The sequence below is a fragment of the Chaetomium strumarium genome (assembly GCF_033439665.1).
Source record: "Chaetomium strumarium strain CBS 333.67 chromosome Unknown B0T15scaffold_8, whole genome shotgun sequence".
Lineage (NCBI taxonomy): Eukaryota > Fungi > Ascomycota > Sordariomycetes > Sordariales > Chaetomiaceae > Chaetomium > Chaetomium strumarium.
The window spans coordinates 641,706-668,011 of NW_026944436.1; the positions used below are offsets into that span (position 1 = coordinate 641,706).

Here is a 26,306-nt window from a genome sequence, read left to right on the forward strand (position 1 = left end):
ATTTCCTCCGCACGCTTACACTGAATCGAATGGTCTTCTGTCGAAGCCCTCTGCTCATCAAATCTCGTGGAAAGTCTTGCCGAGCAAGCCCTTGTGCCGTGGTTGGCGGGCTTGCGAACGGGTCTTGTCGCCGGGCACTTGTTAAGGCCAAGTTTTACCGGCCGAGCATAGGTGGTTAGCGCAGCCACTAACAAAAGCCGTCCAGGACTCCGGATCTCCTTCCTGTTGGCTTCCGGACCAATCCGACTCGATCTAACTTATGACCTTTCGCGGCCATTGCTCTCGGCTTGCAGGGGTTTCAGGAAATCTCAGCTGAGGTCGAGATGCGGCAACTTTTCCACATCCCTTTCCCTTGCTTTGAACAAGAACCCAACTCTGCCAACAAGGGAGACAGCTGCATGCGTATCCGTACGGGTGTAGCAATCGATTGACATGATAGGCTCGCTTGTTGGAGACTGTGGTTCAGCTGAAGTGACGCGATCGTCTGATTTCCATCATGAACCCGAGAAAGACATCCCTTGCAAAAGCCACCGCGTCATGTTGATGTTGAAACGGCCATCAGTTCATCTCATCACCAGAAAGCAACTTATCTCTGACAGGGGCTTCCCGTCGTTGTGGAGCCCGAATCCCCATGGAAGCCTTAAACGGTGGATGCGGGCAAAATCCCCAGTTATCAAACAGCGGAAAGCAACCAGACTAACCATTCCGGGAGTTATTTGCGAATCTGAGGGTCGAAGTTTGCTGTGTTATATGCAACAACAACTGGGAACATTTCTGATACGGCAACACGACCTCTCTGTAGGTGCTACAATATAAGTATCACCCAAACCCTCAAATATGCTTCCCGTGGCCTGATCCTGGGATGACGTTCTTATGCAGAAGGGTGGCTTCGGGCCCGTCTCAAGGTGTAAATACTACCTAGGTACGCTTATCGGCAATTCGTCCGGTCTAGACTCGACATCCGAACCTCCTGTTGTGCCTCGGACCCAGCAGCCTGGAGACGGGTTTGGAGGATTCGGTTTGCATTATGTACAATACAATACTGTACTTCGCAAAGCAGGGCTCGAAACCAACCTGTCGGTTCTTCCGGAAAGTCTGTGCGACTTCCAACTGTACGACACGCGCTTCTTGCGGCGGAAATGGGAGCCGCATACCATACATCGTTGTCAGCTAGTGTTGTATTAGTGTATAGCAGATGCAACAAAATTCCTCTGGCTCTTGTCTTGTTCGTCTTGTTCATCATTTTGTGTTCCTTCCTCCTTCCTTTTCCTTTCGTTATGTTATCTTTCTCTTCAGTTCCAGCCTCTTAAGACAGCTTAGCCAAACGATATCGTCAGGGCGGTTGTTGGTGTACGGCCTTCTTTCTCCCCGTAGTGCCCGGACATATGCTCACAGCATCAGGTATCCATGCGGTAGCTTGGATGAAGAATAGCGGCGAATTCTCATGACTGTGGAAGCTCCATCAGCTTCCACGCACCACTTATTTGCGGCGATTTCTGTTGGCAGTGTCCTGCTCTTGTGAAATTATGCAGTTGGTTGGATGGTACGTGTTCCTTTTAATATGCTAGAGCAACCGAGCCCAGCTATTTTTTAAAGTGACAAACAACGGCCGGCGACGGAGGACATGGACGTCATCTGGCATGGAAACAGAATACCTCCAAGCCAGTCCTAGTCCTGATGAGGTTTGGAACATTGTCTAGGTCTGTAAAATATAAGGGTACTGCCTACACTCCGGTTGTACCAACAAATTGGGGCTGACTGACTTTTGTACATGTGGCCTGGAATTCCCTGTATCAGTGTATGTGCAAGAGCTGCAACTCAGCTTCTCGTTTAGTACCGCCTACCGGCGGGGTGGCGGAGGACAAGGCACCCGCTAAGTATATACAACCCAGTGCGGCTCTGGAAGATCATTTGATCTCATCCGGTCGGGAAGGATCCTCAGGGGCCTGTTCCGTCACCGGATCTTCTCTTCTCGTAAACTTCGGCAGAAGAGTGAATTGTCACCACAGAGTGTCAGATTCATGTCACTTGGTTCTCTATGCAATGTATAATACTACATGGTCATCAACATATCTTCGTCATCTGACATGCCGCAGGTGGATTGCGTTAGTAATAACAGTACTCCCCAACGTGTCACAGGGAGTGTGCACTGAACGACATCCCCAGTTGGTCTCCTACCGCTTTTCATAGACACCCCCCAACAGCCAAAACTCCTCAGCAACCCTGTCATATCCTTTGTGGACGATCCTTCGTTGGGTGTCTGGGTTGTCAATTTGTTTCACGACCACCCTACCGGCTTGGAGGTCCGCCACCTCCATAACATAAATATGACCACTGACCATGGCCGTATGGCAATCCCAACCCATATACAGGGTAATGTGGGGATCACAATCCACCAACTCGGCCACGATGTTGCCGTTGGGCGCCGTCGTTGTTATTCTTGTCCCGAAGTTGTCGTATACACACTGTTTGTCGTGTGATCCCTTGCGAATCAGGGCGCAGCTGAAGCCGTTTGCCCTCGCAACCTTGTGGACGATGCTCGTCTGATCAAGCATCGCGATCTCGCTGAGGTCGTCTTCCATGCAGCAGTCAAACAGCCACGCTACATACGGGTCGCTCACCGTACCGCTGCCCCTTTCGTACCATACCTGCTGCTGCTGCTGCTTCTGCTGGCCTTTCTTCCAATGGCTGTTCTTAAAAGGGTTGTGCTGCTTCTTCTTACCCAATGGGTCTTTGCCTCTGCCCCAGAGATTCATGTCGGGGTGGTAAGGCTTGGCCCTACCCCTTACCTGACCGCCGCGATATCTACCGTTGCGGGTGGTCATTGTCGACTCGGATCCACTCTTATGTTGTTGAGATGGGATTGGATAAGGCTTGTGTCGTTCAGAGGGATGGCGACGTTGTTGAGAGTTAGCCGGGTCAGCAAATACCAGAGAGAACCTTTTCGTGGCCATGAGTGAGAGGGTAGAAGGCCGTGACCGAGGGTAGACTGAATACAGGACTTCTATCTCTTCTTGAGAGTATCATCTTAGAAGTAGGCTTGTTCAAATAGGGGTTCAGAAGACGCTCCCAGTACCACTATTCGTGAATAGTTGGCATGTTCTTTGGATGAATATCAATATCGAAATAGATGTATTGTTCCCCTCGAACAATGCAATACAGATAGGCTGGAATAATGGCTTGAACTAACCATTGTTCGTGGATACACTGGCACAGGCATTGCAATGAATGGTAGGCCAACCTTGCATAGGACAAAGAGACATTCAGGTGAACACCAACCCTGTTCTGGCTCAGGTCAATTGTATTTGATGGATTTTACACACAAGGGATCTCTCTTCTGAGACTGAGAACAGACAAAGGTCAGCATTGGTTACTATCTTGAAGTCATTGTGACATACAGCTGCATTGTACATGCATAGTACATAGAAGTACCACACGGTGACAATATAAGTGTCACGGTATGACTGCCAGATTACCTGTGATTATGGAGTATTACTGCCTGCAATTCTGGAAACAGTCACCCGCGGGGAAGCTTAAGGTTCAACAGCAGCGTTGTACGGATCTCATGCGGCAAACCGCGACATACTCGTAGTAAAGGCTCTTTGTTACCTGCCACGGCCATCATTAATAACCCGGTTCTTTATTCGCCTCCCGTCCTTGTTCCGAACCCACTGACGCACACAACTGAGAGCAGCATGAACAGGTGTGTCGGCAAGTGATTTAATCTGGTTGTTTTCCCACCCAACCGACTTGTTCGCAAACCCACCTTAACAAAAAAAGTAGAGCAACGAGGATTTTCCGACGGTATTCAAAACCGGGCAGGAGTACCCAACCTTCGTTGCTTCCTTCTGACTTTTCATTTACCTTGCCAGAAACCTCGACCCATAACCACAACGCGCTAACAACATCAACTGAATCTCTTCGCGCGATTTTTCCTGCATCACCGACCGTCAAGATGGAGAGCATCACGAGCCAAACGATTCTCAGTCCCAACAGCAGCGTCTCTACGGCCTCCCCGCGAAACTTCAACAGCGACTCGCCGCCACGCAACATCACCACGACGACAACCGACCCCTACGAAGAAGATGCGGTCCTGCTCAGATACGAACTTGATGTTCCTCACGACTCCGAGGTGGAGGACCTTGGCAAGTACGTGAAGGGCGGTTACCACCCCGTTGAGATCGGAGATTACCTAGGCGATGACGACCGGTTTCGCGTAGTGCACAAGCTCGGCTTCGGCGGATATGGGACGGTCTGGCTATGCCACGACAAGTTCTCCAAGAAGTGGCGCGCCGTCAAGATCATGCAAGCGAAAGTCTCCACGCTCGATTGCGCTGACCTCAAGGCCCTCGAAACTACTTTCGCCGGCCTTGACGCGAACGTGCTTGCGGCCAACCATATCCAGCTTGCACTCGAATACTTCTACATCAACGGGCCAAACGGACGTCATCTCTGCTTCGTCCTGCCCTTCCTCGGGCCGGACCTGACAGAAATATTTGGCGTCTACGGACACGTTACCTGGCTCATGAAAGATATCTGCTTCCAGCTGGTTGAGGCGATGAGGTTCATTCACTCTCTCAATCTCTGCCACGGCGACTTCCGAACCGCCAATATCCTCTTGCGGCTCGCCGACGGCGTTGATGAATGGGAGGAAGAGGCAATCATGGGGATGCTGGGCGAACCCGAGTTTGTTCCGGTCAGGCGCATAGACGACGGACATGGGGCCGAGCACGAACCCGGCGTCCCTGACTACCTCGTCGAGCCTGCCTATGTTTCCTACGGTTCCGGGGCCTGCTCGACCGAGATCGCCGTCATTGATTTCGGCGTCTCGTACTGCGCTGCTAAGCCCCCAACCGATCAAGGCACCGGAATCCCCTTGGAGTCGGCAGCGCCAGAGGAGCTCTTTAAGCTGTACGACTCTTTGGGATTCCACACCGACATCTGGGCTCTCGGCGTTGCCATTGCCCGGGTCCGTTTCGGCTTCCCCGCCGTCGCCAACAAACGAGACTGCTTGGTAGAGGCCGTGCAAAAGCTGGAGTCCACCATGGGGCCCATGCCAAACCCGTACCGGACCGTCTGGAAGAGCTGGAACGGCAAGTTCGCCAACTGCCAGAATGGGCCCCGTGAAGCACTCGAGGACGATGGCTGGAAGGACGAGTCAGTCTTCGCTACGGTCAATACGAAGAGGCACGAGGAGCTCCAACGCCAAAGACTCCTCGAAGGGCGGCCCGCACACTTCCTGCAATACCGGATGCACCATCCAAACCGGATGTTCATCGGCGAACAAGATGCCAAAAGAATCGCTGCCCGAGCTGCCGCCAACCCTCGTGTCCTGCCCGGCAACGACTGCGCGGCAGAGGACGGGGATGAAGACGATGAAGACGAAGCTGACTACATGCTGGACGAGACAGAAAGTGCCCAACTGTATGACCTCCTCATGCGGATATTCAAGTGGCATCCCGAGCAGCGGGCGACTCTGGACCAGATCGCAAATCATGAGTGGTTCGGAGAGCGCAACCGGCGGTGGCAACTTGGTGCGTCCCCGGCACCATCCGCATCCGCTAGGGACAACCGGGCTAAGAGAGTACGTTTTAATAACTACCGTTCCCTGCCGCGGAGGATGTTCGCGGGAATCCGGAAGGGAACCTCTAGGGTGATAAAGAAGGGCTGGGATCGGCTTGCTGGAGCCATTGGCAGGATGGTGGCTGAGGTCATCGACATTCTCGACCGCAACAAGATGGTCTGTGCCTTTAAACGAGGGTTTCTTCATTGATCATCATCTTCTTGTAACTGTACAGCATTGATAGGGACGCGAGGAGTAACCAGGCGCAGGGCGAGTTTGTTATTAGAATGATACCACACTGCTTTAAGAGAACATGATTACTACCGGTCTCGATTGACACTTGCCTGACTACTAACTGCTTCTGTGATGACATGAAGTGGTCTGATGCAAAGTGAATCGAATCACATTGAACTTGGACAGAGAAGTGGCGAAGCTGCCTACCCCCTGATTCGAAACCCTCCCAAAACAACAGCATGCAACCGCTTCTTAATTACCAGGTACCTAGGCAGGATCCAGTCTGCAACTTGTGACAGCTATTTCTGTGCTTGGTCTCTGCTGTACTGTAAATCTCCCAGTGTTCAGCTCTGGTCTGAGAACTGGACATTGTTACACCGAATCTGCAGGAGACGATTAGGGTTGGATCGTGGTAGGCAGTGATAATGCATGATGCACGTTTGCGGCGAAGTCGGCTCAAGAGTCAGATGCAGTGAGTGTATGGACAGTATCGATCGAACATACTTACCCGTCACACCTTGCCTTCATCGACTCTGAATATCATCCGAACTTTTGGGGCTCCCGAAGGTGTAGAACACCGGATCGCCAGCATGCGACTCCTAAACACGCGCACCCTCACGCTCGCGGAGTTTCATGGCGGCGCGTCTACACCTCCCTACGCGATCCTCTCGCACACCTGGGAAGACGAGGGGGAGGTCACGTTCCAGGACATCAACGCCGTACCGCACGAAGAGCTGGTTCTGCGCAAGGGCAAGGGGTTCGGCAAGATCCAGCAGACATGCTCGCTGGCGTGCGCGAGGGGGATCGAGTGGGCGTGGGTGGACACATGCTGCATTGACAAGACCAGCAGCAGCGAGCTGACGGAGGCCATCAACTCCATGTTTCGGTGGTATCAGCGGGCACAGGCCTGTTTTGCGTACCTGGCCGATTTGGAGCCGTCCTCGACTCGGGAGAACGGGGACTCGGAGGGACATCAGGATGAGGACGGTGCTGCGGCCCGGGGTGGCACGATGGCCGACCATGAGTCGGAAATAACGGAGAACGACCGCGACGAGCGTGGTAGCGATACCGGGGATGGGGGAGTTCATTTGTCTCTCGGCAAAGATGACCATCCCGCCCAGCAAGTCGCTAGGTTTGCGCACTGCCGGTGGTTTACGCGCGGCTGGACGCTCCAGGAGCTCATCGCGCCGCGCCGCGTAGAGTTCTACAACCGCAACTGGCAGTTCGAAGGCGACAAGTCTTCCATCAGCGTCCTTCTGTCCAACATCACACGCATCCGCGCTGAAGTGCTTGACGACGCTGACCAGCTGCACATCGTCCCCGTCGCGCAGCGGATGTCGTGGGCGGCTACGCGCGAGACAAAACGCGAAGAAGACAGGGCCTACTGCCTGCTCGGCATCTTTGGGGTGAACATCCCGCTGCTCTACGGCGAAGGCGAGAAGGCCTTCATCCGGCTGCAGGAGGAGATCATCAAGGAGTCCAACGACCTGACCCTTTTCGCCTGGCGCCTGGAGCCGAAGCTTGCGCACGGGCAGACGTACTGGGGCATCCTCGCCCCTTCTCCCAACGAGTTTGGTGGCTGTGGAGATATTGAGGCGTGGGTCGACCCGATGCACAACGACGAGTGCGTCATGACGAGCAAGGGCCTAAGGGTGACTCCGAACCTGAACGGCGGGCTGCGGCTCGGCGAGGACGGGATCTATGTCATGAAGCTGCAGTGCCACCGACGTAACCGGACCGAGAATCTGGGGATATTCCTTCAGCAGCATGGCTGTGACGTATACACGCGGGTAAAGCCAGACAAGCTGGCCGAGACGCCCAGTCCGGCGAACGATAAGCACCGTGTCTTTTACGTCACCAAGACGGTGTCGACCTCGCAGTCTTTATTGCTGAGAACGAGCATCCGGAACGCCATCAACTTATCTCGGGCGCTAGATACGCTGGCGGGCCTGGGCATAACACCGTTCTCAACGGGGTCGATGGAGCCCGAGGGTCACTGGGACGGGCAGCGCGGCCTGTTTCTGACGCGGGGCGTGAGGCAGTTCAGCTGCCGAGTCAGTCTGGTTGGGAAAGTCTATGGAAGACATCCAGGGCTTCAGGCCGATATGGTGTTGGCGTGCCGGTTGTCAGAAAAGTCGCTCTCGGTGAGCATCAATGCGGCGACGCCAGGCGACACATACTGCGAGTCGCTGGTGCAGCCACTGACTGTGCGGGCGGTCAGGGAAACGGTGAAGGGGCAGCCTGTGTATTTTGTGGAGGTGGATCTTCGTGCGGACGAAACGCAACATCTCGTCCTTCGGTCCATGCTTCAACAGCCGAGTACTCCCCAGCCGTCGCCACCCAACCTCGCGCTGTTGGGGTTCAAGGATTCCTCAAAGGACAAACATGTCGTAACCACTGAGGCAATACCATACGACGAATGAAATTCAACCAGTTGGAGTCATCTAGATTATCTGTCAGCACAGTCATAGACAATGTTCGAAAAGACACAAGTACCTGTTATGGGTTCGATAGTTGCAAGAGAGTCGTCCCTGTGTTGCGTGTTTATTTAGTGCTATTTACTGAAGAGCATGTGACCACGTGTTGTGAGCGACCGGGGTTAGAGTTGCTGCCCCGCGCCTCGGTGCATCCATCTCGGTGCCCGCCCCACCAGCGCGTCAAAGCTTCAACCAAGCATGATCCGTCCCTGTTTCCGATCAGGCCAGAAGCTGCGAACCGGCCGCCGAGAGAAGCAATGCCATCGCCATGGCGCCCCGACAACACACCTTCACGCTGGTGCCCAATCCGCTGGGCATGCAGGGCCTCATGTCACGCCCGGCCAGCGGACCGCAGAGCAAGCCGCCGATGACATCGAAACAGGCCCAGAAGCTGTACAAGCAGGCCAACCGCGGGCCGCGCCTCTCCAAGGCCGAACAGCGACGTTTGGAGCGTGAAGAGCAGGAGCGTATTCGGCGCGATCTCGACAAGGAGAAGCAGGCTTCTAGGGCCCGTGCCCTGCGGGAGAAGAAAAAGGAGAAGGAACAGCAGGTGCTCCAGGAGAAGAAGCGAAGGGGATTGCCGCTCGTCGACGTGCGACCCAGTCAGGACACGATTGCGCGATTTGTCAGGGGAAACGGCGTTGGTAACAAGCGAGATTCGGCTGGCGTCAAGGTGGGGCTGCCCGTCGTGCAAGAAGAGGCCAATGACGACCGATCGAGCACCGAGGACGGGTTGGACGAGAATGTGCCACCCGGGAAAGCACAAGATGATACGGGCAAGAGCAAGAGAGTGCGCTTGAATGGAGATGGCTTACAAGAAAACAATGGCGGTTTAGCGGTAGAGGGGCAGTGTGCGGCCCGTCGTTCTCCGTCACGGCAACTACTAGTATCTCCGGAGCATCAACAACTACCGCCTCCCTCCCCTCGAAAGCCACTCCAAGAGATCACGAATTCCAAGAACCACTCACATCCAGCTCAAGCCAGCATACCCAACCTTGCTCCGCCATCCAAGCCTACACCAGCAACTTCCCATCAGACCCAGTCCAATACCCCTGTGTTTAAGCGGCCTGGACCGGAGACATCAATAGCACATCTTCGTTCTATAAACACTAGGAGCCCGAAGCAGCCGTCAAGCCGACAAGCAAGGCAAAATCTGCAAGAAGACTCGATCTCACTACCAACAAGCACACAACTCTTCGTTATTTCACATATCGACGACCTCTTCCCAACGCCATCCCAAGAAGCCCGAGAATTAGAGGAAGCGGCAACACCCTTACGAACTGCCATTGCAGGCGCACCCCCAGCGCTAACTGGGAAGCAAGAGGCAGATGGGGCCAAAGAGGGGGTGTCAAGCAAGGATAAACAGGAGGATGCCGACAAGGGCAGAGATGGCAACGGTGGGAGGGTTGGAGACACTCATCCCGGAGTACGGAAGGGTACGATAAACCCCGCGAAGTCGCCGAATCCTCTTCCCAGACAACCTCCGGTATCCCACCCGAGGCAGTTTACCCGGACTGCTGCGCAGACCGCTGTCAAAATACCGACAGTGCCACCACCGCCACGGCCTACCACATTGAAGCCCCCCGAAACGCCTACGCCCGACCTTCCATTTATATGCACTCAAGACCTGCTTCTTTCCTCCCAGGACCTTCGAGATTTGGACGAGCCTTCACCGATACCGAGCAAAACATCGGCCAGACTGGTTTCTAAGGGACCACCAGTCTTCAAGAAGAATCAACCCAACATGCAGTCGTCACCATCATCTACCAGACCACCGGCTTTCAGGAAGGACCATTTCAGACCCCAGCCATCACCGCTATCGTGTTCCGGCTTTCAAGCTTCATCATTTCGACATCCCACCCCGCACCTCCGGACAAAGCACCCGGTGCCGGCGAACGCGAAGCAACACCCCGCCCCTCCCCGCAGTTCCAAGCCACTGCAGGAAAACGACGCCAACAATGAGGCTAAAGCAGACCCGGTTTCTCAAGGCTGGAGAGTACAACAAAACAACTCTCCCGTGCCTGACCGAGAGTCTGACATCGTACCACAACATCCACCATCACACGAGAAGCCTCGGTTCTTTGGCTCGAGCGGCTCGGGTGTGGAGCTGCTTTTAGCCATGGACCAAAGCCGCAAGGCACATGAAGAGGAGGAGAGGAAGCGGCGCGCCGAGCGCGAGGCCCAGCAGAAAGCGAGTCGACAGGAGAAGGGGCCTGAGCCACCGCATCGCTCGGCATCAAGGAGCGAACACAACCCACAAACTCGACCACGAGAGCAGTGTCTTCCGCTGGCACAGAATAGCCACGCAGCAAGCGGTCAGCTCAGAACAGCCGGTACCAGTCAGCCGACAGCCCGTGTCACGGCGTCTCAAGAGACAGATTACGGGGAGCTTGGACTCGACGTGATGGACTTGTTGGATCTTGAGATGGGCAAAGTGCCCCAATAGTGAATAATGGCTTTTGGGCTTTTGGCGGTGGGACATATCATCTGTACCACAACCGTGTGGATCCCTAACACCCCGGCTGGCGAGATGGCATCCCGACGGTACAGTCACTAAGTACCCCTTGCATGATTATGAATACGAATTTCATGGACACCTTATGTAGGAAATGAGACATCAATACCGGATTCTGTGAGCAGTCGATATGTTGATGTTTACTCAACCCGTCCAGGTAATGTCAAGGCGCCTGTTACCCTTGCCATGGACATGCAGCCATCCATAGATAGAGAGTGGCATTGAATCCCCGCCGTGTCCTGGAGCTGGAGTCCCTGCCTGGATCCCTTACATAAGGTAGTCTCGTAACAACAATGGCCTTAGTACAATACCTCCCTGGAGGCCCTTCCCGTTCCCGGACCGAAAATAGGTACGCTGCTTTTAGGCTACCAGCATGTATGTATTTACCCGGCGCATGTTTGTGTGTCCCCGCCCGCTCCTGTCAGCCGGGTCTCGCATCATTACCTTACTTACCTACTAGTAGCCGTAGCGTAGCGGGCCCACGTCGGCTCTAGCTAGTAGGTTGGAACTGAGGAGTGGGACAACCGGCGGCTGCGGACAGTAGGTAGTTCGGATATCGGGCCCGCAGATGGGACAACGAACGGCGATCGGGGACTGGGGCCGCCCATTGGGGCGCTTCTTGATCTGCTGCAGCGCAGGAGTTCATCCGTTTTTTTCAGCTTGCTGGTCGTCTTTCGGTTCCATGGATGATGGAGGTCTCAATACACGTCATGTGCCAAAGGATTGACCTTGAGGGGGATTCTCAGCAGGCCGGCTACGGAGTTCGGCTACTGAGGTGAGAGACGGCCACAAGACTAACGGCATGGAATCTTACAAATAGGAGCGCGAATGCCAGCTGGGGCGTGTAAGTCCTACTGCTGTCAAAAGCACCCCCGCCCCTTCTCTATCACGGACTGGAATCTGAGTTACCAGGTAGCAGGCAACCATGCGTTCCTTACTCATAGCCCTCCTGGGTCTGGCGATCCAAGGCAGCGCGGCCTTGACACCATCGCCACCGCCACCGCCGCCCAGGCCCAAGCCTCACACCTTCTTCAACCGAACCATCTACAGCCCGCCCAAGGGAGCGCGCGCCCTGTATGCGCGGGTCGCCGAGCTCCGAGACGGCACTCTCCTCGTGACGTCGACCGTCGCGGGCGGCAACCTTTTCGGCGGCGGGCCGTACCAGGGCTTTCCCGTGTGGGAGAGCAAGGACGGCGGCGCCAGCTGGACCTGGATCTCCAACATAACAGACCAGGTCAACGGCTGGGGCATGAGCGCGCAGCCGGCGCTGCTTGAGCTGCGCGAGCCGCTGGGCCGCTTCAAGCCGGGGACCATCCTCGCGTCGGGCAACAGCTGGAGCGCCACGGGCACGCGCATCGACCTGTATGCCAGCACCGACAAGGCCCGGACCTGGCAGTTCGTGAGCCATGTCGCTGAGGGCGGGCCGCCGAACACCACCAATGGTGCCACGCCTGTCTGGGAGCCGTTCCTCCTGTAAGTAACTACTGGTACTAAGGTGGTCAATACCTTGAAATGAATAAACTCCCCTCCTTACGTTCACTGACCCCTACTAACAATACCATAGCACCTACGACAAGCAACTCATCGTGTACTACTCCGACCAGCGCGACCCCCTGCACGGGCAGAAGCTCGCGCACCAGCGCTCCTCCAACCTGCTGACCTGGGGCCCCGTGGTCAACGACGTAGCCTACAGCGAGTACCTCGCGCGGCCGGGGATGACCGTGGTGGCCTATATCCCGCCCCTCGACAAGTGGATCGTCACGTACGAGCTGCCCGTCGGCAACTCGTCCTCGCACGGCGCCCACTACCCGGTGCACTACCGGCTCTCGTCCTCGCCGCTGACTTTTGACAGCGCGGAAGCCAGGGCGACCGACGCCGGCATCGTCGTCACCCTTGATGATCAGCAGATGGCGCCGAATGCCTCGCCCTACGTGGTGTGGTCGCCGGTGGGGGGGCCGAACGGGACCATCGTGGTGTCGGATGCCGATAACAGCCAGGTGTATGTGAACACCAAGGGCGGGGATCCCGACGCGTGGGAGATAAGGCAGTCTGGGCACCCGGCGGCGTATAGCAGGGCGCTTCACGTGCTGGAGAAGAGGCCGGATTTGTTGATGGTGGTGGGCGGGGATACGTTCGACGGGAATGGCTGGGGTGGCTTGACTGTGAGCGTAGAGAGTGTGACGGCTTTGTTGGGTAGGGACCGCAGGGCCGGTCAATAGAGAGAGAGTCCATAGGCTTAGTTGTTTCATTCGCTGATTTGGTCATGTCTCGGCCCATTTAGCGAGGACCATCATGAGAATCAAAGTCTGGGCTCCGATGAGAAATGCGCCGATGCCAAACCCGCCCTGCACATCCTCTCGGACACCCGCCCATGTTACGGAAACAACCGTAGTACTCAACAGAATGATGAGCATCGTCAGGAGGATATTGAACTTGTGGGGTCCCTCGATGATGTGTACACCCCAGCCAAAAGCCAAGGTGTCTCCGTCTCTCGTGGACTGGTGAATGCTCCTGTCCAGTTTCTGGGGCAGTCGCCCACACCAGACGCGTCTGGGGTGTCCCTCGGGCTTAAGCAGGTGATGCAAAAAGATGTTGGCTGGAACAGGTGGCATCGGCATCATCGGACATGGGTCATAACCATAGCCGTGGTCTTTCATTTCCCTCTGGTCAGGTATAGACTGAGGCTTGTCGTGGATGCCTACACGGTACCCGTTCTCGAGACTGAACCGCACAAAGTGGACGTCCACGGGCTTCAGGAGGAAATATCTGGCGCGGAAACTGCGAACGCTCTGGTATTCCTCTTTGATGTCTTGGAATAACTTGGTGTCGCTGTTCACGGCCAACATGTTGACTTCGGTCAGCCGTTTTTCGAACTCTCCCGTGTTTACGCAGACTTCCAGGAATTTCGGACGAAGGGGTTCGGCCATCGCAGTAGCTCTGAGATTAGGAGCCATGCCGATTTCGCCCGAATTCCCAGGGCGAGTCATCCGATCTGGGCCTGTCGGGAGGCTACGCAAACTTGGCGAAGTGTCTGCAAGACCTGCAGAGGCTGCAGGGCCCGTGGGTGTCAAGGAGGGTAGTTGCGGCGTCGTTTGGACAGGCACTGGAGCGTTGCTTGGGCCGGCTCTGGGTGGACTTAACTCCTTTTGGAGTCTGGCTATGGCCTCTGGGTCGGCAGCTGAGAAGTCCGCATACAGGTCATCTCCGCAATCCTCCATTCGCAAATGTATCAGCTGAGCGTTTCATGGGCTCGGTTCTCCGAGCAACGGAAAAGACTTACGCAGGTCCACTCAAGACGACGATGTCCAGGTCTGAGCCCCGGGCGGCAGCGACGCTTCGCCCATGTGAGCATTGACTTGATCAAACGGTTGGCTAAGGCACTCTGAGTGGTGGTGCTAGCTTCAACCTCGGCGTCTAGGGGATGGGGGATCTTCGTAAACGTGACGATTAGCGTTCAAACCTAGCCTTTCTAATTGGCGGTGGCGACTGAAGGGAATCGACAGTGCCAGTGTGACCGCACCTACCACTAGCGGGTCGGAATCAACGAAGCCTCCATCCGTGTCGGAATCTGGTGACCCACTGGGAAACTGAATATCCGTATCTCTATGTTCGCTCCCTTTGTTCGAGTTCTCCTGATCTTTCAGCCACTTAAGGGTAAGTGAACGTCGAACAAACTTCCTTGCCCCAAACTTTACCAAAACCTCGACAGCGCCGGAGTGTCCCCCTTTCTCCGCAAGGTAGACTGGGGTCTCCCCATTTTTGGTCGTGGCGTTGACAAGTGACTCTGCGCCGCGGTCGATCAATACCTTCAGGGCCTCGATTCCGCCGGTGGCCGCCGCGAGGTGGAGTGCTGTGCGCCCGTCATTATCCACAGCCGAGATGTCGCCGCCGCGGTCGATCAATACCTTCAGGGCCTGGATTCCGCCGGTGGCCGCCGCGAGGTGGAGTGCTGTGCACCCGTCATTATCCAGAGCCGAGATGTCTGCGCCCCAGTCGATCAAGAACCTCAGGGCCTGGATTTCGCCGGTGGCCGCCGCGAGGTGGAGTGCTGTGCGCCCGTCATTATCCACAGCCGAGATGTCGCCGCCGCGGTCGATCAATACCTCCAGGGCCTGGATTCCGCCGGTGGCCGCCGCGAGGTGGAGTGCTGTGCACCCGTCATTATCCAGAGCCGAGATGTCTGCGCCCCAGTCGATCAAGAACCTCAGGGCCTGGATTTCGCCGGTGGCCGCCGCGAGGTGGAGTGCTGTGCGCCCGTCATTATCCACAGCCGAGATGTCTCCGCCGCGGTCGATCAATACCATCAGGGCCTCGTCTCTGCCGGTGGCCGCCGCGAGGTGGAGTGCTGTGCACCGGTCATCATCCACAGCCGAGATGTCTGCGCCGCCGTTGTCTAGGGCAAGGACAACTTCCTTGGATCCAAACCACGCCCCAGCATGAAGGGGATAGGCGAACGGACCGGCCTTCATGTTAGGATCCGCCCCTTCCTGCAACAAGTATTCAACAACTCTGATGTGACCCCTTGACGCCGCCGCTTGCAATGGTGTCCCATGGAGTGCGCTGTCCAGGTTGGAATTGGCACCTTTCTGGAGAAGAAACTTGACCATCTCAAGGTGCCCCCCAGCTGCGGCTTCATGTAGCGCAGACAAGCCACAAACATGTGCCGTGATGGACCTGACTCTCCCGACACGGCGAAACCGATTCAGCAGAGTCTTGGTTAACTTGGGGTACCCTTTATCATAAACCACATGCTGTGTCTCGCCATAGAGTATCCGTTGGGAATTGACTTCGGCGCCCGCATCGAGCAGCCGCCTGACGCCTTGGATGTCGTTCGCCCGAGCAGCACCAGCAAGGCGCATGGAGAGCCCGTCTTGGTCGCCTGACACGATACCTTCATCCGTAGGACTAACCAGCTTCTTCCCGTAGGGACCCCGCTTCCAATAGGGCCCCGGCATCGAGTCATACCCGTGATGGCTATTCTCGTCCCGTGAGTGAAGGACTTTTATGAAGTCCAGAAAGGAGCTCTTGACCCCAGAGTAACTTCCATCGCACACGATGAAGGAGTCGACGCCAAGCCTAAGTGCAAGCTTAAGCCCTTCGGCCGAGGATACTCTGTGGATTCCGTCGCGCATGCCGATCAGGAATATACTATGATTAGTCGCGCCTTTCACATATCTGTCAGATAGCCGGATCCTCCCGTAAAGCCTGCGGAGGCGGAATAACGAAATATGAGATGAAGTGAAATAGACAAGTAGGAATGCCGCTCGATCTGGAATCCGGCAAGGAAGAACATCGCTGTGGTCATCCTGGCTAGACGTGCCGAGCACCTCAGGCTCGAAGTCGTAAGTCACGCCATCCACGGTAAACGACTGTCCGCTATACGAATCATCATGTCCCACGTCAAATCCTAGGTGAAACAACTTTCGCAGTACTCGCTAATCAGCTAGTGAAGCGTAACGAGTGACGCGTTGATAGAGACATACCATCTCAGATAAAGCGGTCTTTCCCACATGCTCGTCCCAGAGCACGATCAGTTTATACCGCGCCGAATTGGACGCATCGTGCGCAGGTGCTGTCGCTGGCGGTTGTTGATCCCTCGGAGTCTTTTGTGGGACGTTCTTCCAATCTTTTAGAGGAGGACATTTCTGCTCCATGGCTGGAGGTCGAGCACTAGAACACATCTCCCACCTCAACTGGCGTTAACAAAAGGGTGAGCTGTACGAGAGTTGGGAGAATCAAAGTGCGGCTGAGGCTTCCCCTCTTTAAACCCTTAAACGTCACAGCCCTTGTGTAACCTCTATCACGTGAAGCTAATATTATCTACCTACCTAGATACGTAGGTTATCAGCTTCTGCTCTGAGGACTTCTCGTCGTGTGTTCGGAGTACCATGGGTATCATCCACCCAGAGCGGAGCCAACTAGCATGGAGACTCTCACTCAAGAGTGCTTCTGCAGCCTTTCAGTGACCATCAGCCTGCGCAGGGCAACATGGAACCGGTATACCGGCTACCGTGCTGGTGCTAGGACCATTACCTAGCCCAGCCTTAGCTAGGCACCTAGGTAAGTTGAAGGTGGAACTACCAATGCGAGTCGACCAGAAGAGATTGCTTGGTTAAACTGATGCGCGTCAGACCGAGGCAACAAAGCCAGACCAGCTGACTTGAACGGCCTTTCGTTGGGAAGAGGAGAGGTCATCGAACCGCCAGATCATTTTGATGGACGTCCAATCAGGTAAGACATCCCCGTCGCACCTTCCTTCCTTGCAAGTTCCAAGACCTGCAGTGTGACATTCCAGGTTGACACATCCACATCGCCCCACTTCTCGATTTTATTCATGTTCCGTGACAATTCAGAAACCAAAATCAACTCCATCGAGCTTTTGACGCTCCAGATATCTAAGACACCTACAACCTCTGTCCCTTCTGAGGGCACCAGACCAAACTGGAAAGTCACGGACTTAGGCACTAGTACTGCTGGAACGTCAGCCGTTTACATGAAACGCCGTTCTGGACCTCACCGCTCCGTCGCTGAATAGAACGGCCCAAGACCAAGAACACCAACAACGGAGGGCAGCGAGATGGACACTGACACGGACGCCAGTCCCGAAAGGGCCAACTCTCTGACTTTGCACGGCACCAGGTCCCCTAGACCGCGCGTGACAGATCCGCTGCTAGCGGCACCGATAGATCCTGACTTGGTCGAACCGGAGGCGCAGACGTTGAGCGCGAGCAGGAGGAAGCTGCTTTGGGCTGCTGGGCCGGGGATTCTGCTCTGGTAAGTAATGTGCGACTGCTATTGGATTAGATTGATGTAGTTGCACCAACTCAATTGGGGGGTTGATAGAGATTCGCTTAGTTCGGGGTAAGCCAGGGCGTAGGCTGACAACATACGGGCGAAAATATTTGTAGTCTCTTCACCATCGACTTTGACATGCTCTTCCTATCGACAAACTATAGCAAGCGCATTGGTCAGTGCTCTACAATATAAGGTCGCAAGTGGTAAAGTAGCTCGCTAACTTGTTCTACGTGGTAGCCTCTGATCTCCACGAGCTGGACAATGCTGTCTGGGTCATCTTGCTCGGGTCCATCATGGAAACAGCCAGCAACCCCTTTGTACGTCGTGGCAGAGCTAATTCACCGAGCAGAGTGGAAGGCTTACCTACTAGTACAGTATTCGCGCCTCGGTGACTTGTTAGGACGCCGGCGTGCTGCACTGCTGGCGGCATTTCTGACTGCAGTTGGCCTCCTCCTTTGGTGAGTTGGCCACGTGGTCGCGTCATCCAGGACTGTCTGTTGGAGATTGGATGTTGACTTAACCTCCATCTTTACGCAGCTCGCTAAGCAGCCGGCTCTGGCAGCTGACGCTGTCACGCCTGGTAGTCGGGTCTGGCTCTGCTGGGTTCCCGCTCCTTGTCGCCATCATGCTGACCGGTGCGTGGCTGCTAACATCACTCTTCCTTGTGACGATGATGCCCCATCAGGAACTAACTCCTCCGGGTAGACATCGTCCCACTACAAGACTTTGCACTTTGGCGCAGTCTGATAGTCTGTGTCCAGGCCGTCGGCGACGTGACGGGTGGTCCGGTTGGTTCTTCCCTGGCTGACAAGCTTGGCTGGCATTGGTGAGTTGGCTTTACCATCGACATACATCTCAAACGAAGCAGCATCCATGCAACACAAGGCTGACCGGACTTCGACCAGGGTCTTTCGCGTCGAGTTCCTAGTCATGGCAGTAGGATTTGGCCTTGTCTTCGTTACACTCCATCTCCCTGCCAAGTCGCAAGAGAGCATGAATGCAACGAGGAGCAGCGATGGCTTTGATGCCTTGGGCCCGGCCTTGGTCTTCACAACCATCGCACTGCCACTCTTCGCGCTAAACACGGGGGGCAGTATCCTACCATGGACGCACCCAGTCGTCGTCACCCTGCTGGCCTGCACCCCCCTTGCTGTCGCAGCATGCTACTGGTCGCAAACTCGGAGCGGCGTGACGCCTTTTATCCGTGTTGCGCTTTTCAAGAACCGCGCCGTCATCGCCTTGATGATGTGCGTGTTTTGCCTTGTCTTTTCTTTCAGCGCGGTGAGTCAACGCCAGCCAGAAAGGCTGCTGTTCAGTGCTTCTAACGGACAGCTAGCTCCTCTATAACCTCGCACTCTATATCGAAGCGCGTTCGTTCCACCATCCTTCGTCCTTTGGGGACTGGGCCCTCTCTTGCATCGTCTTTGCGAGACCCATTGGCTCCGTTCTCTCAGGCTTCGCAATCAAGCAGTACCGAGCGCCGTGGAGGATGCTTCAGTGGGTTGTTGTGATCTATTTCGTCTTATACAAGGCTATAGCCGCCGGTCTTGTCCGTAAGTTTCGTGTTACTCTCTTTCTGTTTGCTGCACATAACACTAGCGCTGACAATCTTACCCGCCTAGCACTCGAGCGTCCCGAATGTGCATCCTACCTTTTTATCTTCGGTCTCAGCATCGGAGTGATCGAGAACTGCCTCGTTGTGTCGCTACTATCTACCACCGGGCCACAAGGTAAGCTCCGCCCCCCCGAGACCAGTTAAATTCTGGCTTCTATCGTCCCGGCCACTGGCTGATACCAGCATGCTTAGATCGGCCATCACTCCTGGCCATCTTCAATGTCGTAACCGCTCTGGCAAGCGATGTGGGCATGGGCGTGACTCTGTCTTTGACGCAGAGGTTCATCCGGTCCGGCTTGCAGTCTCGTCTCGGCGACGGTCCCGATACAGCAAAGGCGAGTGATCCCCCCTTCATATCTATTGCTCCCACAATGTAAGCTGATACAGTCTACAGATCATTCAGCGGGCGGTCAAAAGCCTTGAGAGTATCCGCGGTTTAAGCCCCGAACTGCAATCTAAGGTCATTAGTATCTTTGTTGGTTCTATTGAAAAGGTTCTAGGTGAGTTTTATCCATTGGGACCGAAATACCCATGCAGCACTCAAGACAAAAAGGGCTGGCGTCTGACCTTTCATAGAGATATCCTGCGCCGCGTTTCTAGTCGGCGTTATTGCGGTCCTATGTACCCGAGTCGAGTACAAAGAGGAGCAGGATGTGAATGAAGAGGAAGACCACCAGCAGAGATAGTCAGACGGACCCTGGAACAATATTTAGTACAGTGAGTAGTGGTCAGATTAAACTACTTACTAACCTTTAGAATTCCGCTCAGGAAGTCAGATGGGTTTCGTCCTCCCTGCCAAGAAGCGGCCGCCCCATTCCCGTTGAAGTCTGCCTCGCCCTGTTTCGGTGCCAAGCATTGCCATTGGGCACAAACGGTCCTCGACGCAGACGCGCATGGCGGCAATGCACAATGCAGCCCCCTCGTAGCTTGGAACCAGGCGCACAGGGCCTAATAAAACCCCTGTCGTCTGACCTGAACGGAAAATTGGAATTCAAGGCGGCGAATGCGTGTCCTCCTCAGCTAGTTCAACCGCTGCGTCAGCCCTGGAATTGGAGGCCTAATTGAGATCCTTTTCGACACTTTTTGCTTCCAACCACCCCGTCGCACGAACAGATTTGGCATCCTGCGGTGTTCCTTGGCTCCCCGCATTGTGTTCAGCCCCTCCCTCCTGAAACCTCACCGAGGACATAAACTCAGTTAGACTTTTTTAATCAGATTTGCTCTACCGTAAGGTGACTGAGCGACCAGGGTTTGAAATTGCGTGAGTCCCGAAAAGAAGCCCCGACTGAGATGAGCCGCTTCAGCCGCCATCACCACGACTTCAGCTACGGGTACGGCGGCGCCTCCAACCCGTGGGACACCAGGACAGTCTTCATCGGCGTAGACAACGATGACGACGAAGACAATGATGAAGCCGACCGGTATTCGCGCGTTACCCTCGGCGGCCGCAGTCGCAGACCCTCGGCCAGCGTGAGCGTGATCGGCTACGGCGATCTGGAGTTTCGTCCCAGGCCCAGGGCCGCCCGCGACAGGGATAGTAGAGACACCGACCGCAACCGAGTCAGAGTCCGGCACCGCGACGGAAGCTACCGAGCCAACCCCCTCAAGCCCTCCCTCTCCACGGGGCTGGTGGACTACGAGACGGAAACCCTCAAGCAGCGCCTCCGTCTGTCCGACCGCTCACCACCGCCAGCTCCTCCTCCTCCTCCTCCGGCCCCGGGGACCTACGCCCGACAGCACAACCACCGGGACTCCCACCATCACCACCACCATCATCCCCGCGCGAGGTCTCTCTCCCTGTCGCGCCTCTCGGCGGGCGATTCTGATGAAGAATCGGACCGCCTAGTTGCGCATGCGCATGGCGGAGGGTGGGACAGTGCCACGGTCGTGCCTGACCCGCCAGGGGGGTACTACCGCCACCCACGGCTCAGCCTGTCCAGTCCGCGCGTGGGGCTTGCCGGGGCTGGGTGGCCGCTTGTTAGTTCGAGACCTGGGACGAGGTCGCCTTCGCTCGAGAGGGAGAGGGAGAGGGAGAGGGAGAGGTATGAGAGGGGGTATCAGGTTGTTCCCGTTGTGCCACCTTATGGGAATGAGGATGATTTGAGGCTGAGGTTGGGTGGGGTGGGGAGCCCGAGAGTGCCGGCGCGAAAGGGGAGGAGTGAGAGTTTTGAGCGCTATGATGGGACGCTGATGAATGGGAGGGACGGGGGTAGTCCCGGGACTGGGGGGAGGGTAAGGGCTGCTTCGTAAGTGCTTTTGTTCAGCTGTGGATGAGAAGCCGAGTTTTTTGAATTCTGTTAAGGAGGGAGTATCTGACAACATCAGTAAATATCGCGGCGTCAGACCGCAGTACAACCAGGTCCACGCGCTCATCCTGACGTGGTCCTTCCACGACCTCCGGACAGAGGACTACACAGCTCCGCCATCTTCCGATTACGTCTCACTGGAGGAGGAGACAGCCCGCTTGCGAGATACTTTCGAGAGCTACGGATACACGGTGCACGAGTTCCTCATCCCGATGCACCGGTCCGTCGAGAGCCTGAAGGCCAAGCTAAAACAATTCTGCCGCTACGCAGCCGACGACACGCTGCTGATCATCTACTACCACGGCCACGGGGCTTTGGACGATGACAACGAGCTGGTCTTTAGCAGGTGTGCACCCCTCTCCCCCATGGCCAACTTTCTCCGCCCTGTGCCTACTAGTACTGACGCAGCTGGCAACCTCAGCCACGACCACCCGGACAACCCTGGATGGTCCCAAGCCGCCGCGGCCGAGCTCTACGCAGCACTTCTCAGCGGCGATGCCTGTGCTACCCACGGCCGCCGGGAGAGATACCAAGAGCTCCTGAAGAAATAGTTCGTCTCCCTCTCCTCCAGCCCATCCCCTTCTTCCGCCTCTCTCCTCCCCTACCATTCCTCAACCAAATCCTTCCCGTTCCCTACGGTACTAGTGCTTAAAACTATAACTATAAACTAACTCAGTCCCACACAGCGAACGCTACCGCCCAGTCGCATCCCTGAAATGGGATTCCATCCGATCCACCATCCTCTCCGCGGCCTGCGACGTGCTGCTCATCCTCGACTGCTGCGCCGCCGGCGGCGCCAACCTCCGCCACATCGACTGGCAGCCGCCGCCGGGCACCGAGGGCTACACCAAGCACCTGTTTGCCGCGTGCGGGTTTGAGTCCAGCACCAGCGACGACATGACGGCTGCCATGTGCGAGGTGCTGGATGAATGGGCGCCCCCTGATACTGCTACTGCTACCGCCACCCCGCCACCGCACTCTCGCTCTCGCTCCATTTCTCGATCCGCTTCCAGATCGGCGACGGTAGTGGGCCTGGTGGATGCTGATGCTGCTGAGACTGGGGGAGGAGGAGGGCTGAACGGTACTAATAGTAGTAGTAATGGCGGCGGTGTAGGAGGCGGGCAGCAGCAGCAGCAGGCCTTTCTGACCACCAAGCGGCTGCACCAGCTGATGGAGACCAAGCTGCTGAAGCGGTCGGTCGGGTCGCAGCCCATCTTTAAGCAGCTGCTGCCGCAAGATCCGGAGCAGTATATCACGCTGCCGAACCTGAGGGAGCGGGAACGGGAGAGGGGGCGGGGCAGGGATCTGAAGATGGTTGAAAGGCGGGGCAGGAGGGGGTATATTCTTGCTTAGTGTCTATGGCTGAGTGACGGAGCTGGTGATAGCGAGGTCTCGAGGGGTTGGCAACCTGCACGTAACTACTAGTATACCCAATATCTGATCGGGTTGGAATGGATATGAGGAGATGGTTTGGATGATAATGAAGGTTATGCGCCAGGCGGCAGTGCGAAAGACAGGCAAGCTCCCACTCATGACATCCTGGAACGCAATCCAGTTCTTATTATGGGGTCCTACTAACCACCAGTAACTGCATGACCTCTGAATACAAAGCAGTGGGGAGATGCCACCAAGATGGGATAACCAAAATCACGGCACCCAAGCGCAGCACAACAACACCCGAAGAGGATGGAAAATTGTGGCCTGATAATGTGGAGAATTAGTCCTCGTCGCTGAACCAAGGGAAAACCATTCAGCCCCGGCATGTGGCAGCTGATGTCACTATCCTGTCCAGGGAGGAAACGCTATAAACACCGAACGCACCACGAAATGCCGCCATCTGCTGTTGTCCTTGTCCTTGTCCTTGGTTTCCTGTCCCTGCTCCCACCCCACTTATAGAACGCTTGTCCCAAGCCAACCCGATCCACCAAGCTGGTCATGCGTGAAAGCAATGACATGTTGAAGGCGCCAAAGATTGAGAGGAGTAAAGTATCCCCCCTCTCGACCGGCAGAGACAGAAGAAACGGGGATGGAAGGGGAGGAGAGAAACGGTGTAAGTAGTTTGTACAGAAAGTCAAAAACACACAGAATGCCGGGCAACAGCATGCCGGAAAAACACCGTGATCTATCCCAGCCACCTTTCCATGCTTTGGCAATCCATTCGCTATGCTGTTGGGCCTTATTGACCAAACTGACTCAGCTGGACCGCTCCAATCATGCCAATCAAGACCAGTGCCACTGCTCCATTGACGCGTGGATGTACCGCGTTCAGATATGTACCGGTGTTAGGATCCGATTACCGCCCATGAGGGAAAAGAAAAGCAGATATAAAGAGGAATCTCGCAGGGCGTTGCTGTGTGACCTGCTCAACGAGCGGCCGGTCTAGCATCCTGAGCGTGACCAATGTCCGCATGCTGAACTGGCCACACCGACGCTGCTGGTACGGCAGCCATGTGCTGATGGAGAGAAGAGAGGATATCATGATATAGAACGGCGGTCAGCGTGAAACCCGGCTCACAGGAAAAGGCCGACCCAGTTCAGCTTGTTGTTAGCCTCGGTGGAACAGCCCTCAACCGCACAGAAGACCTTGCGATTGTTCTCGGCGTCACGACGAAAGTGCGCTTCGTGGCCCTTTCGGCCAGCTTTGAGGCCGCGGCTCTCGTAGCATTCTTTGCAGTACACCTGTGAGGAAAGGCGCACGAGTTAGCAAAAGCACAGGCACAGCAGGCTGCCGAGCTGTGAACTCACATGTCCGCAATCCTTGAGTGCCCAGAAGTAGTGCTCTTCCTGATCCTTCTTCGTCCTCGCCTTCTTATTCGGGCGCGGGGACAACGCATCCTCAGCGCCCGAGTCGGGGTCATACTTCAATTCCCCGCCACAGCCGGGGCAGACCACCACAGTATCAGGTCCAGTGTTGCGAGTGAAGCCTTCGCGTGCTGGCGAGGGAGGCACATGATCTGGCTTCGACGCGCCGAGGCCTACGTTGTTGCCATTTGCACGGTAGTTAAGATTGGGAATGTTGTCTGCAAGCGGGTTGTCCATATTGAGACCGTGGCCACCAATCTGGAGGACATCGAGCCCGTGGGGAATGAACCGCTGGAAAATGTTGAAATTTTGGGCCCTACGCACAAAGCCAACGAAACTGCGACGAAGATCGTCGTTGTCGCTGTCGTTGACTAGGTCGATAGCCGGGGAGCGGGATGAAGCGATATGCTGGCGACGCTGAGGGTGGGCGCGATGATCGGGATGATTCCAATCGCGTCGTGGAAGTTGCTGGGGAAGAGGTGGCGGGGGTGGCGGATCATCGCCCGTCAGGTCAATGAAATTTGGATTGTTCCCGATAAGGCTTGCATCACTGCGGGAAAGAGAAGGCGTGCGCTGGCTGAGGGACAACTGCCGACGCGGGTTTCTTGCAGAGCTTTGTGACGCGCTCGACGCATTTGGAACGCGCCCTTGGGGAGGATCAGGAGCCCGCGTTAACACAGGTGAATCGGGCTCGGCTGTCAGATCGATAACCTCTGGCTGTGCCTGGCTTCGACGTCGGGAGATCCTCGAGCGAACCGGGCGCACTACCATTGCGACCAATTCATCGTGCGCCTGGCGATTGTTTCGGTTGTTTTCCTGGTCATCCATCCTGTAGTGCTCTCTAGCTGCTTCCCGAGGCATGTTGTATGGATGATGCCGGTGATCCTGTCGGTTGCCTTCCCGCGACCGTCCCAGTGCTCCAAGTCTTCCCAGCGAGTTTGCAGACGACCGACTCTGCTCAAGAGACCGCAACAGCTGGTTCCTACGGCCTTGCTGTATCTCTGACATTGTGCGCCTAACACTGGAAATAATCGAGTCGATGGGCGGGAGAAGATCCGGACCGTCGTCCACGAAAAGCGATTCGGACGGCGCTTCAGAAAGTCGGTCGGCGTTTTGGTGAGCTTGTAGTTCTGCGAGAAAAGCTGCGAAGCCGGGAATTGGCGAGAGGCTGGAGGAACGTTGACTGCCGTTTTCAGCGCCCTGGTCGAATAAGCCTTCCTCGCCCCAAAAGTGGTCTTCTAGAGAGCGTATTTCGTCGCCGTCCTCCCCCTCAGCTGCAAACGGCTCGTAATCAATGTCGATGTCCTCCTCCTCGTCGTTGTACACGGCCTCTCCGTGTGCGCTAGATTCCTCGTCTTCCTCGTCGTGCTCCTCGAAGTCTTGGTCAAGCTCGTCCTCGGAATACTCGACGTCTTCCTCCTGTTGCTCCCACGGATCCGGCGATGATTCCGCGGGCCAGCTTGAATAATCGCTCACTGACCGGGGTTGCTCGAAATCGTCGAGATCGAAAGCATCGGAAGGCAGATCTTCCAGAACGCTGGTGGCGTTATGCAAATCCATTTAGCTCGTCTGCGCCGTTTCGTGGCGATTGCTCCCAGCGGCCGTTGGCCTCTGGGCGCCCTGGGCGGAGAAATCGAAGTCGAAGCGCGACGAACCGCCGGCAGGCAGCAGGCGGTCGTAAACCTGCCTCGTCGGCGGAATGTGATACAAGAGCAGTGCCTCTTTGCACTACCAGGCCGAGCGACTTTCGCGGGAGCGGGGTTAGAATGCTGTGGACGTCGTGGCGGAGCTGGAGGGAAAAGGTGAGAAAGGTCGATGCAGACGTGTCGTGTACGCCTGCGGGTTCTTGAAGGAGCAAATTTTCGGTTAGGGAGGCGACTCGAGTGCTGTTTGTTGGCTTGGGACGTTCGGTGTTTACGGGATTCGCCGACTTCGCCCTGCATTGCTTACTAGGACAAATGTTCGGAGCCGCAAATTTACTCAGCAGGCGGCGTTGCGA

At 55.9% G+C, this 26,306-nt stretch overlaps 9 protein-coding genes across 9 annotated transcripts; 6 read left to right on the forward strand and 3 right to left on the reverse strand.

Moving 5' to 3' along the window:
• Positions 1-2,174: 2,174 nt before the first annotated feature.
• Positions 2,175-2,756, reverse strand: B0T15DRAFT_497469 (uncharacterized protein; the record flags this gene model as incomplete). The annotated part of the gene is made up of 1 exon (XM_062867269.1): positions 2,175-2,756. One exon carries the CDS (start codon positions 2,754-2,756, stop codon positions 2,175-2,177), a length of 582 nt encoding a protein of 193 aa, XP_062717535.1.
• Positions 2,757-3,662: 906 nt separating this feature from the next.
• Positions 3,663-5,822, forward strand: B0T15DRAFT_505971 (kinase-like domain-containing protein; the record flags this gene model as incomplete). The annotated part of the gene is made up of 3 exons (XM_062867545.1): positions 3,663-5,584; positions 5,663-5,740; positions 5,808-5,822. The coding sequence occupies exons 1-3, from the start codon at positions 3,956-3,958 to the stop codon at positions 5,820-5,822; spliced, it is 1,722 nt and encodes a 573-aa protein (XP_062717536.1). The 5' UTR covers positions 3,663-3,955.
• Positions 5,823-5,866: 44 nt separating this feature from the next.
• B0T15DRAFT_544539 (heterokaryon incompatibility protein-domain-containing protein) lies at positions 5,867-8,322 on the forward strand. The gene is made up of 3 exons (XM_062870091.1): positions 5,867-6,180; positions 6,306-8,241; positions 8,294-8,322. Exons 1-2 carry the CDS (start codon positions 5,948-5,950, stop codon positions 8,218-8,220), a joined length of 2,148 nt encoding a protein of 715 aa, XP_062717537.1. The 5' UTR covers positions 5,867-5,947; the 3' UTR covers positions 8,221-8,241; positions 8,294-8,322.
• Positions 8,323-10,911, forward strand: B0T15DRAFT_544541 (uncharacterized protein). Its single transcript, XM_062870092.1, has one exon. It carries the CDS (start codon positions 8,543-8,545, stop codon positions 10,718-10,720), a length of 2,178 nt encoding a protein of 725 aa, XP_062717538.1. The 5' UTR covers positions 8,323-8,542; the 3' UTR covers positions 10,721-10,911.
• A 531-nt stretch (positions 10,912-11,442) lies between these two features.
• Positions 11,443-13,261, forward strand: B0T15DRAFT_322630 (glycoside hydrolase family 93 protein). The gene is made up of 4 exons (XM_062864067.1): positions 11,443-11,564; positions 11,613-11,633; positions 11,709-12,262; positions 12,354-13,261. The coding sequence occupies exons 3-4, from the start codon at positions 11,715-11,717 to the stop codon at positions 13,006-13,008; spliced, it is 1,203 nt and encodes a 400-aa protein (XP_062717539.1). The 5' UTR covers positions 11,443-11,564; positions 11,613-11,633; positions 11,709-11,714; the 3' UTR covers positions 13,009-13,261.
• On the reverse strand, positions 13,051-13,726 carry B0T15DRAFT_505975 (uncharacterized protein; the record flags this gene model as incomplete). Its single annotated transcript, XM_062867546.1, has 1 exon — positions 13,051-13,726. The coding sequence occupies exon 1, from the start codon at positions 13,714-13,716 to the stop codon at positions 13,051-13,053; it is 666 nt and encodes a 221-aa protein (XP_062717540.1). The 5' UTR covers positions 13,717-13,726.
• A 3,538-nt stretch (positions 13,727-17,264) lies between these two features.
• Positions 17,265-19,997, forward strand: B0T15DRAFT_322810 (major facilitator superfamily domain-containing protein). Its single transcript, XM_062864068.1, has 12 exons — positions 17,265-17,563; positions 17,698-17,756; positions 17,822-17,901; positions 17,960-18,042; positions 18,122-18,219; positions 18,290-18,410; positions 18,490-18,865; positions 18,921-19,137; positions 19,207-19,314; positions 19,392-19,534; positions 19,594-19,699; positions 19,776-19,997. The coding sequence occupies exons 1-12, from the start codon at positions 17,367-17,369 to the stop codon at positions 19,883-19,885; spliced, it is 1,698 nt and encodes a 565-aa protein (XP_062717541.1). The 5' UTR covers positions 17,265-17,366; the 3' UTR covers positions 19,886-19,997.
• A 380-nt stretch (positions 19,998-20,377) lies between these two features.
• B0T15DRAFT_322955 (uncharacterized protein) lies at positions 20,378-22,121 on the forward strand. The gene is made up of 3 exons (XM_062864070.1): positions 20,378-21,445; positions 21,525-21,851; positions 21,927-22,121. Exons 1-3 carry the CDS (start codon positions 20,490-20,492, stop codon positions 22,054-22,056), a joined length of 1,413 nt encoding a protein of 470 aa, XP_062717542.1. The 5' UTR covers positions 20,378-20,489; the 3' UTR covers positions 22,057-22,121.
• A 1,831-nt stretch (positions 22,122-23,952) lies between these two features.
• On the reverse strand, positions 23,953-26,293 carry B0T15DRAFT_322837 (uncharacterized protein). Its single transcript, XM_062864069.1, has 2 exons — positions 24,251-26,293; positions 23,953-24,184 (listed from the first exon to the last, which is right to left on the reverse strand). Exons 1-2 carry the CDS (start codon positions 25,865-25,867, stop codon positions 24,017-24,019), a joined length of 1,785 nt encoding a protein of 594 aa, XP_062717543.1. The 5' UTR covers positions 25,868-26,293; the 3' UTR covers positions 23,953-24,016.
• Between the last annotated feature and the right edge of the window lie 13 nt (positions 26,294-26,306).

Bases quoted from the DNA above. Each gene is read 5' to 3' on its own strand.
- B0T15DRAFT_544539 (XM_062870091.1), top strand. From the start codon at position 5,948: ATGCAAAGTGAATCGAATCACATTGAACTTGGACAGAGAAGTGGCGAA. The intron at 6,181-6,305 runs CTGCAGGAGACG...GAACATACTTAC, and splicing joins TGGACATTGTTACACCGAAT to CCGTCACACCTTGCCTTCAT.
- B0T15DRAFT_544541 (XM_062870092.1), top strand. From the start codon at position 8,543: ATGGCGCCCCGACAACACACCTTCACGCTGGTGCCCAATCCGCTGGGC.
- B0T15DRAFT_322630 (XM_062864067.1), top strand. From the start codon at position 11,715: ATGCGTTCCTTACTCATAGCCCTCCTGGGTCTGGCGATCCAAGGCAGC. The intron at 12,263-12,353 runs GTAAGTAACTAC...ACAATACCATAG, and splicing joins GTCTGGGAGCCGTTCCTCCT to CACCTACGACAAGCAACTCA.
- B0T15DRAFT_322810 (XM_062864068.1), top strand. From the start codon at position 17,367: ATGGACACTGACACGGACGCCAGTCCCGAAAGGGCCAACTCTCTGACT. The intron at 17,757-17,821 runs GTCAGTGCTCTA...TCTACGTGGTAG, and splicing joins AAACTATAGCAAGCGCATTG to CCTCTGATCTCCACGAGCTG. The intron at 19,315-19,391 runs GTAAGCTCCGCC...CAGCATGCTTAG, and splicing joins ATCTACCACCGGGCCACAAG to ATCGGCCATCACTCCTGGCC.
- B0T15DRAFT_322955 (XM_062864070.1), top strand. From the start codon at position 20,490: ATGAGCCGCTTCAGCCGCCATCACCACGACTTCAGCTACGGGTACGGC. The intron at 21,446-21,524 runs GTAAGTGCTTTT...TGACAACATCAG, and splicing joins GGGAGGGTAAGGGCTGCTTC to TAAATATCGCGGCGTCAGAC. The intron at 21,852-21,926 runs GTGTGCACCCCT...TGGCAACCTCAG, and splicing joins AACGAGCTGGTCTTTAGCAG to CCACGACCACCCGGACAACC.
- B0T15DRAFT_322837 (XM_062864069.1), bottom strand. From the start codon at position 25,867: ATGGATTTGCATAACGCCACCAGCGTTCTGGAAGATCTGCCTTCCGAT. The intron at 24,185-24,250 runs GTGAGTTCACAG...CTTTCCTCACAG, and splicing joins CACTCAAGGATTGCGGACAT to GTGTACTGCAAAGAATGCTA.